Source organism: Epinephelus moara, chromosome 10 (genome assembly GCF_006386435.1).
Source record: "Epinephelus moara isolate mb chromosome 10, YSFRI_EMoa_1.0, whole genome shotgun sequence".
NCBI classification, from domain to species: Eukaryota; Metazoa; Chordata; class Actinopteri; order Perciformes; family Serranidae; genus Epinephelus; species Epinephelus moara.
In genome coordinates this window covers 4,686,230-4,701,727 of record NC_065515.1, presented here as the reverse complement: position 1 = coordinate 4,701,727, position 15,498 = coordinate 4,686,230, and the positions used below count along the sequence as shown (strand labels likewise).

Genomic DNA, 15,498 nt, shown 5'->3' with positions numbered 1-15,498 from the left:
TAACAAAGGTAATGCCACACAATTTGACTCATTTACAACTCACAAAGTTCACAGACACAACAACTGTCTTGTACTAAACACATTTTCCAAACAAATATAACATGCTAACGTTATTTAGCGCCAGCCTATGGCATTTTACATTGTAGCCTATAAATTAGCCTAGCGACAAGCGGAGATTTCCTCTTCTCATATGAAACCTGGATAAATCCCGAAGGATAAATCACACACAAGACTTAAAATACTATTTTTGTGGAGGCTTTATTGTCTTCACAATTTATTGTTTCTTATCTGTGAAATAAAAGGAAATTATAGCTTCGTTTCCACTGAGGGAAATGGTTTCAGTTTACAGAAACAGACAGGAGGTCTGCGTCACCGTGACGTGCAGTTACATTTCTGGGGAGGTGCACGTCAGGCTACGGTGTCGATTACACAGACGTATAAATTCCCTATTAAGTGGAAACTTACATGAGATTGATTATGGACATACAATGATTTACCTGTGTGAAGGTGAGCATGTACTTAAATAAATGGGTCACCACACTCAAAGAAACCTGGCAGATTGGACATTGGTTTGTTGTTGTTGCTTTAGTCTCGCCACCAGACAATCAGAGATCTCCGCCTTCTGATAGTCTGGGGACACTCCTTTCTAAAGTGTGTTTAACACACCGGCGAAAACGGCGGGCAACAAAGCAACGCCTCTTGCATTTTTGAAAAGGACACGCCCTCCCAGAAATGTGCACTCCCCCTTTTCTCGTCTGCAAGGACACAAACACACAGAGAGCTTGAAAATGGATGCCGAGAGATTTAACTCCGTTTTATCAAATGTGTGCTCAGTCCACAAGATTGTGGAAATGAAGGACTTACAGCGACATGAGCCATTTTGTACCGCTACACGTGTTTCTAGTCGGACTATGTTTACGAGCACAAGAGTTCAGCGAGCCAACAAAGGACCGCCCTGTGGATTTACTATTGGTTCTGCAACGTAGGGAGTTTTTTTAAACTCTGAAATTGTATCCGCCCATCTAAACACAAAATCAGGGAGAAAGTCATCAGTCTTTAGTTAAGCAAAGCGTCTAAAGACTGACTTGTGAGTCTATTGTTGCCTCAGAGGATTTAAATGTAATGTTTTTTATTGAAAGACTCTACACTGCCCTACATGCTATAAAACATGCTGGTGCCCCTCCACGTGCAGCTGGTGCCCATTTTATGTTTTTTGCCCCTGCTCCTCAGACAGCCTGAATCCGCCACTGTCAGGATACTTAAATTAAACATTACTTAATTAATTAAACATAAATTATTTAGGAATAGGTAAAAAGTAAGCACAACATCTGCTTTAAAAAGGTATGAAGGTCCTAAAACTAGTTTTCGACACAAGAACTCAGGGCCTTAAGATCAGGTGAGAAGAAGAAGAAGAAGAAGGAGTAGAGAGTCCTTTAACCTATTTTACTCAGTGCAAATAATTATAATTTTTTATAAAGTGCGCAAATGAATCAAGAGATGTAGAAAGTGGATGCAGCAGCATTACACATTACACTCCCTCAGTGGGTGGATGTGGATGTTGACACCGTCGCTGTCACATGACCGCTCCGTCTGTGAACCAGGAAGGGAGAGGGCGGTGCTTGCTGTGCAAAGGGCTGGTGGGCTGATAAAACAAGGTAGCAGCTTTTCATGATACATATCTCTTTTAAAATACAGATAGAGTGCATTCCGATTAAACATTCACGGTGATTTAGTTGAATATTTCGCTGATGTAGTCCCAACCGCTGCCTGTTCTTTCAGCTAGCTTAGCTTTATTGATGCTAACAGCGGCTAGCTCTGTCAAGCTAGCAGGAACGTTAGCAGCCAGCAAGCTAACAGACACAGAGAACAGTGCAGTTATTTTTGGCCCCTGGTTGGTGTGGCCAACAGCGGCAGTTGTATGACTGTACAAACGTATTTTTTAAAACCATTTTGAGGTGTTTCACAGTCACTCTGTTGTTGTGGAGTCAATGTCAACAGCCTCTGATATCCTGTAAGCTAGCAACCGTTAAGTTAGCACTTTTCTGACACAGGTTAAGGCAACCTCTGAGAATACTTTCCGACATGACATTAACAGAGATGCAGAACACTTATAGTGATGTGTGCGTGTAATTAAGGAAATGTTAGCTCGATATGTGCGCACTGATGTCCGGGATTTGTCCCATGTCATAAGCACATCCTGTCTTGAAATGGCTCTGGGTAGTTGGCACTTGGGGAGGAAAAGCCATTCAGGCTGAATGGCGTGTAAATCAAACCTCACATTACGTGTGCATGCATGTATGACTACAGTGTGTCCCTTATGTTCATAATAATAAGTACCTGCTACATCCTGTATCCTGTATGACAGCATCCACCATGACAGCCATCAAGCATGCTCTCCAGAGGGACATCTTCACACCCAATGATGAGCGTCTCCTGGGCATTGTTAATGTCTGCAAGGCAGGGAAGAAAAAGAAGAACTGCTTCCTGTGTGCCACAGGTAAATGAGTTCTTCTGTAAATATATCTTTTAATGACAAAGGCTGAATGTTTTTGAAATGATGTGCTTGTTATCTTCCAGTTACGACAGAGAGGCCCGTCCAGGTTAAAGTGGTTAAGGTGAAAAAGTCTGACAAGGGGGACTTTTACAAACGACAGCAGACATGGGAGCTCCGAGATCTGACAGAAGTAGATGCCAAAGATGCAAGCAAGGTCAGACAAATAGTGTATCCCACTGGTTCCCAAGCTGGGGGTCCCGACCCTCATAAGGGGTCGCTAAAGCTTCATGGGGGGCTCACTTCTTGGTTTGAAGGGGTGTAAGAAAACTTTTTAAAAAGAAATCAAATACTCAGTCAGGCCAGCGTATGTTTCAGTTTTTCATTCAATTATGTGAAGAAAACAAAATGTTATTTTTTAAGTTTATATTATAATTCAAGAAGTTAACCTAATAAAAATCTCACAGGATAAACGCACAATGAATACCTGAGGTCAAAACAGCTAAAGAGCTAAGAGAACCAGGGCCAAGCATCAGGGAGAAGAAAACAACTGAGTATATCAAAAAAAAAGAAGCACACAGAAAGCGTTATAGCAGCTGGAGGTGGCTTTTTGTAATTGTTTTTAATAAAAATGAAGCTTTTTGCCTTGCTACGTGTCTCGCGTTTCTGCGCTCTAGGAGCCTGCCATTTTTACTGGAGCGCTCTGACCTCCTCGAGTTGAAAAAGCTTCAACTCAGATTGGAAAAGTGCCCCGCGTCATTTACGCTTTTTCCCGTTTTCTAACCGGATGATTTTAGAGGTGGCCACAACAAGAAGTTTACAGTTGGTAAACAATGGAGGAGAAACTGGTGGTAGTGGTTGCTGGATACCCAGAGTTATTTGACTTTACCCTCTGCCTGTACATTTTAGTAACTAGTTACTAATAACTGTGAAAATAAGTAGGTAGATTGAAAATTGCACAAAAAGTTCCTAGAAATATCAGAAAAAAGTCGACACTGATGTAATGTTCAGTGAGAAAATCTGCTTAAAATTCATTCACTGTTATTTCACATAAACTTTTGCAGTTATTGTGTTCACTTTTTGGCTTAATTGTACTGTTTATCAGTTTTTCTGTATCAGTTTAGTCAAAAGATAAAAGGTTGGGAACCACTGGTGTATCCTATACTTTTTAAACCCATAACCTTGTTCACTTGTTATAGATAAATGTCCAGTGCTCATACGCTCTCTTTCTCCTGTTACTGTTCAGGAAAACCCTGAATTTGACCTTCACTTTGAGAAGGTGTACCGGTGGGTAGCCAGCAGCACAGCTGAGAAAAACTCCTTTATCTCCTGCATTTGGAAGCTAAACCAGCGATACCTGAGGAAGAAGTTGGAGTTTGTGAATGTCAGTTCTCAGCTGCTGGAAGGTGTGGAATCACTCTGTCCTTTCTGTAGCCACGCCCTGTGAGCACATGCCTCTTTTCATGATTTGATTATATTTGTTTAAAGGCTTGTCTCTTCCTCTTAAACCAATAGTGTTGACCCTAGAGTGCATTGGTCATGTTTGGTCTAATTTAGCCCAGAAGTGAGAATCTCTGCTGGATTTTGGTTTAGTTTATTTATTAATTGCATGTTTTAAAAAAAAAAGTGTTTGACCTCTTCTTTGTATCTTGGTTTGTGGTATGGCTTTCTGTGTTAAATTCTTCTTTATTCTCACTCTTCTCTCTTAAACTTTCTCTGGCCAGAACTTCCTAAAGCGGAAGGTTGGTAGGACTTAACTTCCCCTTCCTCACTCCTTTCCATTGTTACCTCATGACCTCAAACCTCCATTCTCATTAGAGACGCTCACCTCCCTAAAGCTCCTTCTGTGTGAATTATCTGACACTAAATATGGCTGGGCATGATTCATTTTTTTTAGTACTCATTACACACATTTAGGCCATGTTTTTGACTCACTTAGCTTTTTTTTTACTTGTCCATTTCATCTTAATTCCTAGGATTATTCACTGACGTGTTCATTAATGTTCTCTGTATCTAATTTGACTGAAACTTGTAGACCATGTTATATCTGATTGTACAAGAGCAAGGTTTAAGTGCAGTTGTTTGTTAAGTTGTTGGACTGTAATTTGATTTACAGAGGTCTATCAGTCGTTTTTATCAGCCACAACAAACCTGATAGTAGCCATTTCAGATTACAGGTGTACCTCTTCCATTACTGGTAGCAAATGAGTAGCTGGTGGTAAAAGACAACAGTTTATAAGACTCTTCTGAAAATGCCATTCCCCATCACCAAATGTATTTTTGTTTGTAGTTCTCACAAGATGTGTGTAAATCTCGGTGTTGGAAGATACCACAATGTGTCTTGAACTTTGTGTTTGTGCTCATGTCTTCAACGTACATTTCCATGTATGTTTTTGTGGCATTAGAGTCTGTGCCAAGTGGGGAGAGTCAGAGTGTTGCCGGGGGCGATGAGGATGCCCTGGACGACTACCAGGAGCTGAGCACACGTGAAGAGCAGGACATCGAGAGCATGATGGAGATGTGCGAGTATGCCATCTCCAACGCTGAGGCCTTTGCGGAGCAGCTCTCCAGGGAGCTGCAGGTTCTAGATGGGGTGAGTGAAGCGACTGCTTAACTAAAAATGAATGAAAAGTATACAAAGTTTTGTACTTGTCTATGATCGTATTTTGCAGGTGAGCTTGGACAAAAATATTTACGTTAAGAAACATAGCATAATACCTTTTCATTGTTGAATGTTCTAAGGCCAACATCCAGTCCATCATGGCATCAGAGAAGCAGGTCAATATCCTGATGCAGCTGCTGGATGAGGCACTGGGTGAGGTGGACACCATCGAGGGAAAGCTGAGCAGCTATGAGGAGATGCTCCAGAGCGTCAAGGAGCAGATGGACCAGATCTCACAGAGCAACCGCCTTATCCAGATCAGCAACACCAACAACGTCAAACTGCTGGATGAGATCCAGTTCTTAGTGGTAAGGAACATGTTTGAAGTTATGATTGCTGAATTAAAGAATTCAGAGCATTTATATAGCAGCAAACCACTATTAACTATGTAAAGATATAGGGGAGTGATGGCGACCTGAGCAAAGAATTAAGTCACGCTTCCTGTGTGTGTTGTAATCCGAGCATCTCTGTGGTTTGTTGTGGTACACATGCTAATTTAAAGACATGTAGCAGAGGTCTTTTTGCACAAAAAGTATCTGCCATTTTGTTATATTTTTACCTGAGTTAAATGACTTAAATTTCAAATAATCCTAATGCAAATGTGCAAAATATTCAAACAATCCTATTTTCTAGATGTGAAGCCTTTAAATACGAATTGAATAGCTACATTGTTTGATGACAGCACTGTTTCTTCCCTCATGTAGAACTACATGGACCTGTCAAAGGGACACATCAGAGCCTTGCAGGAAGGAGACCTGACCTCCCCTAAAGGAATTGAGGCCTGCATCAATGCGTCTGAAGCTCTTCTGCAGTGCATGAACGTGGCCCTCCGACCAGGTTAGTTTACACATGTACTTGCTTATCAGTTGTTTCTCACTGCCGGTGAGCAACTCTCAGAAGTTGCAAATTTGGAAAACTTAAAACTCAATGAACATGTTTTAGAAAAATACAACTGACGTCTTTGCTGATTGCGTACAAATGCGGATACACTTTTCCTTGCCTGTAAATGCCTATCTGAAATTAGTAATCAAATGAAAGTGGTGTCCTTTTCCTTCCATAGGCCACGACAAGCTGATGGCTGTGATACAGCAACAGCTCCTGTTTGCTGAGCTGAGAGACACCTTCGCTCGCCGCCTCACCAATCACCTCAACAATGTGTTTGTTCACCAGGTAACAGACAAACTACACTTACAGGGGATTCAACATGTTTGAAAGCTTTAAGTGTAGAAGTACTCTGCTTTGTAAGATGCAGTTTCAGGTGGTGTGTTACATAGGAATTTCCTTTAAAGATTTATTTTCTGATTTACTGTCCCTGGTTTTTGAAGCATTAAATATGTACTAAAGCATTTATAAACAGTAGATTTACTCAAAATGATAATGATACTTTAGTGTATCCAATTTTTCTGCTCCACTAATATTTTACTTTTTCCTTCACTACATTTATGTGACAGCTGTAGTTACTGGTTAAGACTATAAAGTAGTTAAAACTAGCCTCTCCGTGGCCGGCTACATCAGTAAAATGGTACTTCAGCAGGCTGTTTTAAACCTTCATGGTTTGTTTTTGGATTAATAGCCCAGTCCAGCCCAAAGATTCATGAGGAGATGAGTTAAAACATGCAACTACTTGCAGCGCACCGTTCTGCAACGTTCTAAAAACCTGCTGGATCACACCAATGCAACTAGATGAGATGGTTAAGATGCTGAAGACTCAGAGGCTACAAAATTATTTGCTCTGCATCGTTAGACAAAACATTTTACTCAGTTTTCCGGCCAACAGAGGAGAGGGAGCAGGATTTTATAAACCAGATTTAAGTCCTCACATCTTGCTCTTGTGAGTCTGCTGCACCAGGTAGTCTGTCCTGTTCTTTTCCAGGCTCTGTCTCTCTCTTTATATCTCTGTCTCCGCCATCATGGACTTCCTGTTTCGCTGTGACTCTCTTCCTGGGCTTTCTTGTGTCGTTTCCTTCTAGTTGTGTCCCTCCTATTCTTGACTCTTCCTGTTGTTCACTTTGAATCATCCCACTCTGCTCTCTGTCTCTGTGTCAGTTCAACCACTTCAGTCACTTCAAAATGACCATCCCTCAGTTCTATAGGTCCTCCTGTCTGTCGCTTCCAGTGAGTACCCTCACGGTAACGCCCCACTTGCCCCCTCTTTGCTGATGTTTGACCTCTCATACCTCACTCCAACTTACATGTCATTACCTCAGAGACCTCAGGCCTAACATAGCCTATACCTTACTGCATGGAATATGTTTCTAACTACTTAACATCTCTCATTTGATCTCAAAGCTGAAGAGGCACCGCTCATCTCTCTCCTCCTCCATCACTTGTCTGCACTCAGCTGAGGGCTCTGTGTGTTTGGGTGCTAACTTGGCTTTGTGCAAAAGGTCTCATATCATTAAAATCCTGTGCCTGTCTGCTCTGCGTGCATGTCTTGTAGCACAAGCAGTAGATGCTGAACATCATAGCAATGAGGGGACGTGAAGAGAACATCAGTATGGCAGTAACAGTTGCGCTTTTCAATAAGTTGAGCTGAAGAAGTGGTGGAATTATGAGTTGAACAATGTGTCGTTTACCTTGAAAACATCTGGGTTTGTGGTAATTTGAGGTAAGGTGTCCTATCCACAGATGTTTGTGATAGGAAGATAAATATCCTCGTGTGTTGAGTGTGTCTGTGTATACAGAGAGATGGAATGGGACTTAATATTAGGTTCGTGTGTAGAATGTAATCCTAATTGTCTCCCCTCTCTCTTGTCATCCAGGGCCATGACCAGAGCTCCACCCTGTCGCAGCACACAGCTGAGCTGAGTCTGCCCAAACACAGCCCCCTCCACAGGGACCTGCTGCGTTATGCCAAGCTCATGGAGTGGCTGAAGAACACCCACAGGGAGAAGTATGAGGGCCTGTCAAGGGTCAGTGCTGTTATCTGACAAAATGTTTAAAGGAGTAATGGAAATACTGAGATGAGAAAATAGATGTCACTCTGATATCTGTGGGTCAAAGGGAAACCCTATTTTGTTTTTGTCTAAGTGACTAATGGGAGCAACAATTTTTTTAATTGGTCCAGTATTAAGCGAGAGCACTGTAGCCGGCAACCGTAAAACGGGCTGCAGTGTAATCCTTTGAGGCAGTAGGGGACAGCCAATGCGCATCCACTAAAAGTGCTTGTTTTTGCCACTGACAGGCTCAGTTTGATTTATAGGTGTCTGACAACATTACAGAAAGGACCCAACAGAGATATTAAACTTTGTTCTGTACCTTTTGTTTGAGCTGGCTTGTTTGGTATTGTCTCCCTGCAACAACTCAATTCTCCTTGAGCGAGACTTGTTTAGTAGGGCTGCACCCAACTCATAATTATGACAGATCGAATCAGATTTACCTGTTCAATATGAATATTGACCATTCATGCCTTTTCCCATATGGAGTTTGAACAGAGTTTAGTGGGGCATTCAGTGTGACAGCGACAGTGACACGTAATATAGTAAACAAGCTAACTGCGCTAAAGATGGGTCACGACATATTTTGCCAACACTAGATATCAAACAAAAGCCAAAGACTCCGGGCAACTGCCTACGTGTCAGAACTAAAACATCAGCGGTACACTGTGCATACTGACTGACAAAAAAAGGCTGCTCAATTTGAAGGAATCTGAAGGGTCTCTGATTGACGATTCGAATCTCCGACCTTCAGGGGGAGCCCTATTGGTTAGAACCTATTAAGAAACAGACTAAACTAAATCAAACAAACAGTAAAGAAGAGCACATGTATTATATTATATTATATTATATTATAATAACAATCTGAGCTTGTCAGAGTCAAAAACAAGCAGATTGAAAGATAGCAAAGTTTCCCTTTAAATTTGTAACCCCTAAGATTTGAGTCTTGGATGATTTTGCAACGCACATAGTTAATGTGATAACAGCAAAACTAACAATGAAAACTAGTCTAAAGACAATAAACTTGCATAAACAGCTTCCCCTAAACTAACTGTCCAGTGTGCGTATTTAGTGTACAGACTAGGAGTCTAGATCTTCTCATTTAACTCAGCAAGAAAGCAAATTATGTGTGGTTTCAAAATGTTGAAATATCACTTTAAAATTAAGTACTCAGGATGTGGTGTTTTGGAACTAAATATCTAAACAAGTGCATTCTCCTTTTTTTCTTTCTTTTTTTTCCCAGACCTACGTTGACTACATGAGCAGATTATATGAACGAGAAATCAAAGACTTCTTTGAGGTGGCCAAGATAAAGATGGCGGGTACAACCAAGGAGGCCAAGGGAAAGTTTGGTAAGAGCTGCGATTCACAGGCCTGTTGGAGTGTAGACATGCAGCACGTTTGTCCTCTGGAGTTAATGATATTTGTGTGTTAGGATTTTCAAATAGCATCTGTTTTTGTCTTTTTCTCCCTTTTTCGTAACGTGTGGTTTACTCAAAGCTAATGAGAATTTAACATCTCTTGAATATGTATTTTGTATTGTACTATCACACAAACGTTCGTGTATGAATAAGGAAACACTGTCTCATTCTTTTACAGCCTTTTCTGTATCACATCTGTTACCAAAAACATATTTTCTCAACTACTGTGTGCTCCCAAAGTGCTGAAGACTGAACACTATGTGTTTAAAATCCGATGAGGACTCTTGGTTGAGCTTTGGTTTTGGCAGAATTATAGAACTCTGCTTTCTGCATTCTCTGTCAGCTTTTCCTGCTGAAAACAAAAAAATGTTTTCCAAAGGTTTGTCCGAGTTACAAGCCTCCCTAAAGCCACTGCAGTGCACGTCAGCATATATGTAACTTTGTACATCTAACATCTAGCCTCACCCCTCCTCATGCTGCATGTTTTTAAGCCTAACCTGTCTCTGTCTTTGATGCCTGCCTTTCTAACTGGCTGCAGCCACGCTTCCGCGGAAAGAGAGTGCACTCAAACAGGAAACAGAAAGTAAGTATGACATTTGGATAGAGCTATTCCACCGTCAATTACTCTCTCTGCTTCTTACCACTGTGCCTCACATTAGCTGCACTAAAAGGACCCCTTTGCTCAAAGCCCTCCGCTACCCCGATACATACCACTTTAAACCCTGCCAACCATTACGTCTCCATGTACCTGGTTGGTTTGTGCTAAGTCTTCACAATGCAGCTGAATGTATCATCACATATTCTGATTCTATGAGAGAGGCCTAAAAAGCTAACCATTGATGCCCATGTTATTTTTGATGATTTGACTGTCTGAATTTTTGAATATTGTCATAATTGACTTCCATACGCCTGCAGTTTGATTTGGACTCACCCTCACTACACATGTGACATTGAATCACTGTATTCGTTGTACTGTATTAGGCCTTCATGGCAGCTCCGGGAAGCTGACAGGCTCTACCTCAAGCCTGAACAAGCTGACCGTGCAGGGCTCCAACAGCCGGCGTTCCCAGTCTTCCTCGCTGCTGGACATGGGCAACATGTCCGCCTCCGACCTGGACGTGGCTGACAGGACCAAGTTTGACAAGGTGATGCTTCCAGATAAACAAAGATTTAATCAAACTATGACTGCACAATTCATAGAATATTAATCTTGATCATGATATTGGCATCCCACAATTAAATGAACATGATCGACTGCAATATTGATGTTTAAAATGGGTGTTCCGTTCATAGAAAATCTAGAGAAGGAGAGTAATATACAACAAAGAGCAGAAGGAGAAAACAAAAATCTAATGTCTGGAGCAGAAGGCAAAAAACTAGCCCCTCTGTACAAATCATCATCCAATGCTTGAATGTATTTTGTCCCTAAAATCAATGAATAATCATGATGATTAATATTTTGGACATAATTGTACAGCCCTAAATCAAAACAGTAAATGTGAAATGGAAATAAAACTGTGAACAGTATCGAGAGATTAAATGGGGGGTGTTTGTTTTTGCAGATATTTGAGCAGGTCCTCAGTGAGCTGGAGCCTCTGTGTCTCGCAGAACAAGACTTCATCAGCAAGTTCTTCAAGCTGCAGCAGCACCCGACAGTCACACCGCCTCTCGCTCAGGTAAGTCTGTGATCAGATAATGGACGTGTGATGATACAAAATGTGTCGTCTTTAGTAACATGAAATTGTGTAATCCCTCATTTCACAACATTTTTCTTGCCTGAAAGCATGATATAAAACAACAATAACAGGTGCAGCATCATTCATATATACACGTCAGCAGATGTTTGTTTGGATTTGTCATGTCTAATGTCTTTTTTCTTGTCAGCCCGAAACAGAGGAAGCAGATGGAGGCCCGCTGTCAAGAATGCCTCCCCAGGCTGAACACAGACACTCTTTGTCATCAGAGTGAGTAGTTTCCTGTCGTTGGTTCACTTCTCCTGCAAATATAATCCTGCCAGAAACATTAATCATATTTGCTTTGAATCACTCTCTTTTCTTTGTTAAACTTGTCACTGCTTTTTTTATTTAACTCTGTTATTCGCTTCTTTTTTGTGACACAAGGAAAGACCTGGTGCGGCTGATGATGAATAAAATCTTCCAGAGCATCGAGCTGGAGCTCAACAGTCTCATCGCCCTGGGTGACAAGATTGACAGCTTTAACTCTCTTTACATGCTGGTGAAGATGAGTCACCATGTGTGGACAGCTGAAAACGTCGACCCGGCCTCTTACCTCAGTACTACTTTGGGAAATGTGTTGGTCACTGTCAAGAGGAACTTTGACAAATGCATTGTGAGTGGAGTCCAAATGATAAAGGAAAAATCTAGTCATTTGAAAAAGGAAATTTAATGCTTGCTTTTCACTGTTTGTGGAGTTAAAGGAGTAATTCACCCCCTAAAGAAGCTTTTGTATATCAGTTACTCACCCCATGTTATGTTGGATTCATGAAGAAAACTTTGTCTCGCAAGTCTTGATGAATTGAAATCATTGGGGTCCACGTTTAATAACAGCAAAACTATGTCATTTGGAAGGGGGAAGTATTCCTTTAAGGTCATACACACATTATGAACTCAATATGATTTATCTTTTTCTCATAGTCTGGTCAGATCAGACAGATGGAGGAAGTGAAGATTTCTAAGAAGAGCAAAGTTGGTATCCTGCAGTTTGTCACTGGGTTTGAGGAGTTTGCTGAGCTGGCGGAAACCATCTTCCGTAATGCGGAGCGTAGAGGGGACTTGGACAAAGCTTACGTCAAACTTATCAGGGCTGTCTTTATGAATGGTGAGAGCACTGGTCAACCTAACTGGCTATAGATGATGTGGTATTTTATGTGATACCTGGAAATTGATCCCTGAATGTCGTTTGTCTTTTCAGTGGAGAAGGTTGCCAGTGAGAGCCAGAAGACACCACGGGATGTTGTGATGATGGAGAATTTCCACCACATCTTTTCCACACTTTCACGTCTGAAGATCTCGTGTCTAGATGCAGAGAGGCGAGAGGCCAAGCACAAATACACAGACCATCTGCAGTCCTACGTCATCAACTCTCTGGGCCAGCCTCTAGAAAAACTCAACGTGAGTTGTAATATCTTTCAGAGTTATCACAAAGTTTCATCATGTTCCTGGACATGCACGATGTGAGCATTTACTGAGTGGTTGTTTTCAGTGCATCATGGGTAAACTGTTATCTGTCTCCTGCAGCATTTCTTTGAGGGAGTCGAGGCCCGTGTGGCTCAGGGTGTTCGTGAGGAGGAGGTGAGCTACCAGCTGGCCTTTAACAAACAAGAGCTGCGCAAAGTTATCAAAGAGTATCCTGGCAAAGAGGTGAAAAAGGGACTTGATAACCTTTACAAGAAGGTGGACAAACATCTGTGTGAAGAGGAGAGTCTGCTACAGGTGAGAATTTTGAAGTTTTATAGGTCCAGTGTGTAGGAGTTAGGGGGATATATTGGCAGAAATGGAATGTCAGTGTGTCCTTCAGTATGTAATCACCTAAAAAATAAGAATTGTGTTTTTGTTACCTTACAATGAGCTGTTTATATCTACACAGGGAGCGGGTCCTTGTCAGTGGAGATCGCCATGTTGCACCACTATGTTTCTACAGTAGTCCAGAATGGACAAACCAAACACATGCTCAGGATAGGGCCATATGTATTTTGTGTATTCTCGTCGGCCACCATAGTTGGCAGCCTCTCAGCGAGGAGAGCGTCAGAAAAATATTTTTTTAACTTAAGACTGCTTTATTCAGAATATTTACCTGTTTAAATCACTTGGGTCGTTTGTTTTGGAGAGGTGAAGACCTCTGCAGGCAATTTGGCTACTGATAAAAACCTCCTTATCGTCTGTATCAGAAATAAGGTGAGCACACGTTAGCAGGGGGTGGGGTAGTGGCCCGTCTGCGATGTGCCACACGGCGTAGGATAAACACGGATTTGTATCGTAAAACTGCTTTTAACAGGGTTCTGCAGATCCATAAAAAAGTCTTTTAAAGGATTGTAAATCATTCATCTAAAAATAAGGCCTTAATCTGTTTTTTAAAATGTCTTAAGTCAGTCTTTCAAAGTATTAAAAATTCAAAGATGTAGGAGGTAGGATTTTAGGATTTTTTTCTGACATTGCATTGTAAAATCTCCAAAATTGATTAGTAATATAATTTTTTTGCTCAGAGCAGATGATCCAATGTGTGTTAGCTAGCTGTCACTGTGCCCTTGATGACTTTTGGAAGTGCAAGAAGGTTTTAAAGCTTTGCACGATGGGAATTAAGGGAGTGGAATACGACATGCAGAATGAGAAAACACAACAAAACGTGCCAATAAATGCCAAATATTTCCCGGTTCTATTCTCTGTTCGTCTCCACCAGGAGACAAAAATGTTGTGTTTTATGTTACAACAAACATTTGGGCAAAATTGTCCCTAACCCTAAGTAGTTGTCTTCAGTTTTGGTTATTGTAACATTGGCATTAAAAAGACTTAAATCTAAACCTGTTTGCTCAGTGTTTTTACCGGTTTTAGTCACCCGGGTTCTCTTTTATAAATAATGCATAGGGTCCATACTATGAATGTACGTATGGACAAAAGCCAAAAATGGCGTGCGCCAAAAATGTTTGACAGTTTCTTCAGTCAGGCTTCCATCTCACCGCCTGCATCGCCAATTTCCTGTCTCCAAAATGTTCGGAAGCATGGGTCAAAGATCACAGATTTAGCGTGGAAAGTGGCATACGCAGTGTTTACAAATGAGACCCCTGGTCCATTTGTTTCAGAAGAAGGTTCAGCTAGTTCCACACTAAAATTCTCACCTCACCTCACAAATTTTGTGTGGGAAGTGACTGCTTCTTTCAGGCCTCATTTTGTGCGTACACAATGGTTATAAATGAGACCCCTGGTCCATTTGTTTTTAGGAGGAAGAGACCTCTGTCGATGATTCGGCTCCTGGTAAAAACCTCCTGAACAATAAACACTGGATTTTTTATTTATTTATAAGGACAACACACATTTATCAACTGCAGTCCTTTGGCAAGATGTTTTGAACTCAATAAAAAAATTACAGGACAAAGACAGCATAAGACATCAAGACAGCATTGACTACAGCAAGTAGAAATTGTCAAGATAGAACAGAAGCCATGCAAAGCAACAAGCAACAGCAGAGCACCAGTACAATAAAATAACACAACAACAAACAGCATGTTAGCACAGACATGCTGAGCAGCAATAAAAAGTAAAAATAGATAAAACACAATAGTCAATGAATTTTAACCTTGAGAAGTTTCAGCTGGTTCCAGTCTAAAATCCTCACCTCCTTGATGCCACTAAATCTCACACACTGGACCTTTAATATGTGAAACTGCTCAGCTGCTCAGTCTTGTGTATCCTTATCTCATCCTGACCTGTTGCACTTGCTGATTGTCTCCACCAGGTGGTGTGGCACTCCATGCAGGACGAGTTCATCCGTCAGTACAAGCACTTTGAGGACCTGATCGGCCGATGCTACCCTGGGTCTGGGATCACCATGGAGTTCACCATCCAGGACATGTTGGAGTACTTCTCCAGCATCGCTCAGTCTCATTAGTCTCGCTGCTATGCACTTTCACAACTGCCTCACACTGGCTGATGATACACTAGCTACTCACTAACTACCCTGTACTGTTATTTGGACAATGAACATTTCCTCTGTGTGTGTCGGTGTGTATTAATGAAAGGGATTTGTACATTGAGCAGTGATGCAGATATCTCTGCACTGTGTGTGCGCTTGTTTCTTTGAGATTCATCAACTCTGCTCCAAGTATGTTTGTTATATTTTTATTTCTTTATGTCATATGTAAATAATAAATCTGAAGCTGCCGACCCACGCAATGCTGTGTCGAATGGTTGTATTTATTTTATTGTTAGCACATGATGTTAGGTTTAAGGTAAATCTCTGTGCTGACTCCGCCCT

The 15,498-nt window shown here is 41.3% G+C and overlaps 1 protein-coding gene across 4 annotated transcripts; it reads left to right on the top strand.

The window, feature by feature from the left end:
- The first annotated feature begins 1,589 nt into the window (after positions 1 to 1,589).
- Positions 1,590 to 15,416, top strand: exoc1 (exocyst complex component 1). Of its 4 annotated transcripts, XM_050055262.1 has the most exons (20): positions 1,590 to 1,655; positions 2,366 to 2,497; positions 2,578 to 2,708; positions 3,738 to 3,897; positions 4,216 to 4,233; positions 4,897 to 5,084; positions 5,234 to 5,461; positions 5,858 to 5,990; positions 6,214 to 6,323; positions 7,916 to 8,065; positions 9,333 to 9,441; positions 10,049 to 10,093; positions 10,492 to 10,655; positions 11,073 to 11,186; positions 11,395 to 11,474; positions 11,631 to 11,859; positions 12,165 to 12,348; positions 12,442 to 12,641; positions 12,768 to 12,962; positions 14,980 to 15,416. In XM_050055262.1, the coding sequence occupies exons 2-20, from the start codon at positions 2,374 to 2,376 to the stop codon at positions 15,130 to 15,132; spliced, it is 2,715 nt and encodes a 904-aa protein (XP_049911219.1). In that variant the 5' UTR covers positions 1,590 to 1,655; positions 2,366 to 2,373; the 3' UTR covers positions 15,133 to 15,416. The 4 variants fall into 4 exon arrangements, with proteins under 4 accessions (XP_049911219.1, XP_049911220.1, XP_049911221.1 ...); XM_050055263.1 differs by lacking the exon at positions 4,216 to 4,233; XM_050055264.1 differs by lacking the exon at positions 10,049 to 10,093.
- Positions 15,417 to 15,498: the final 82 nt, after the last annotated feature.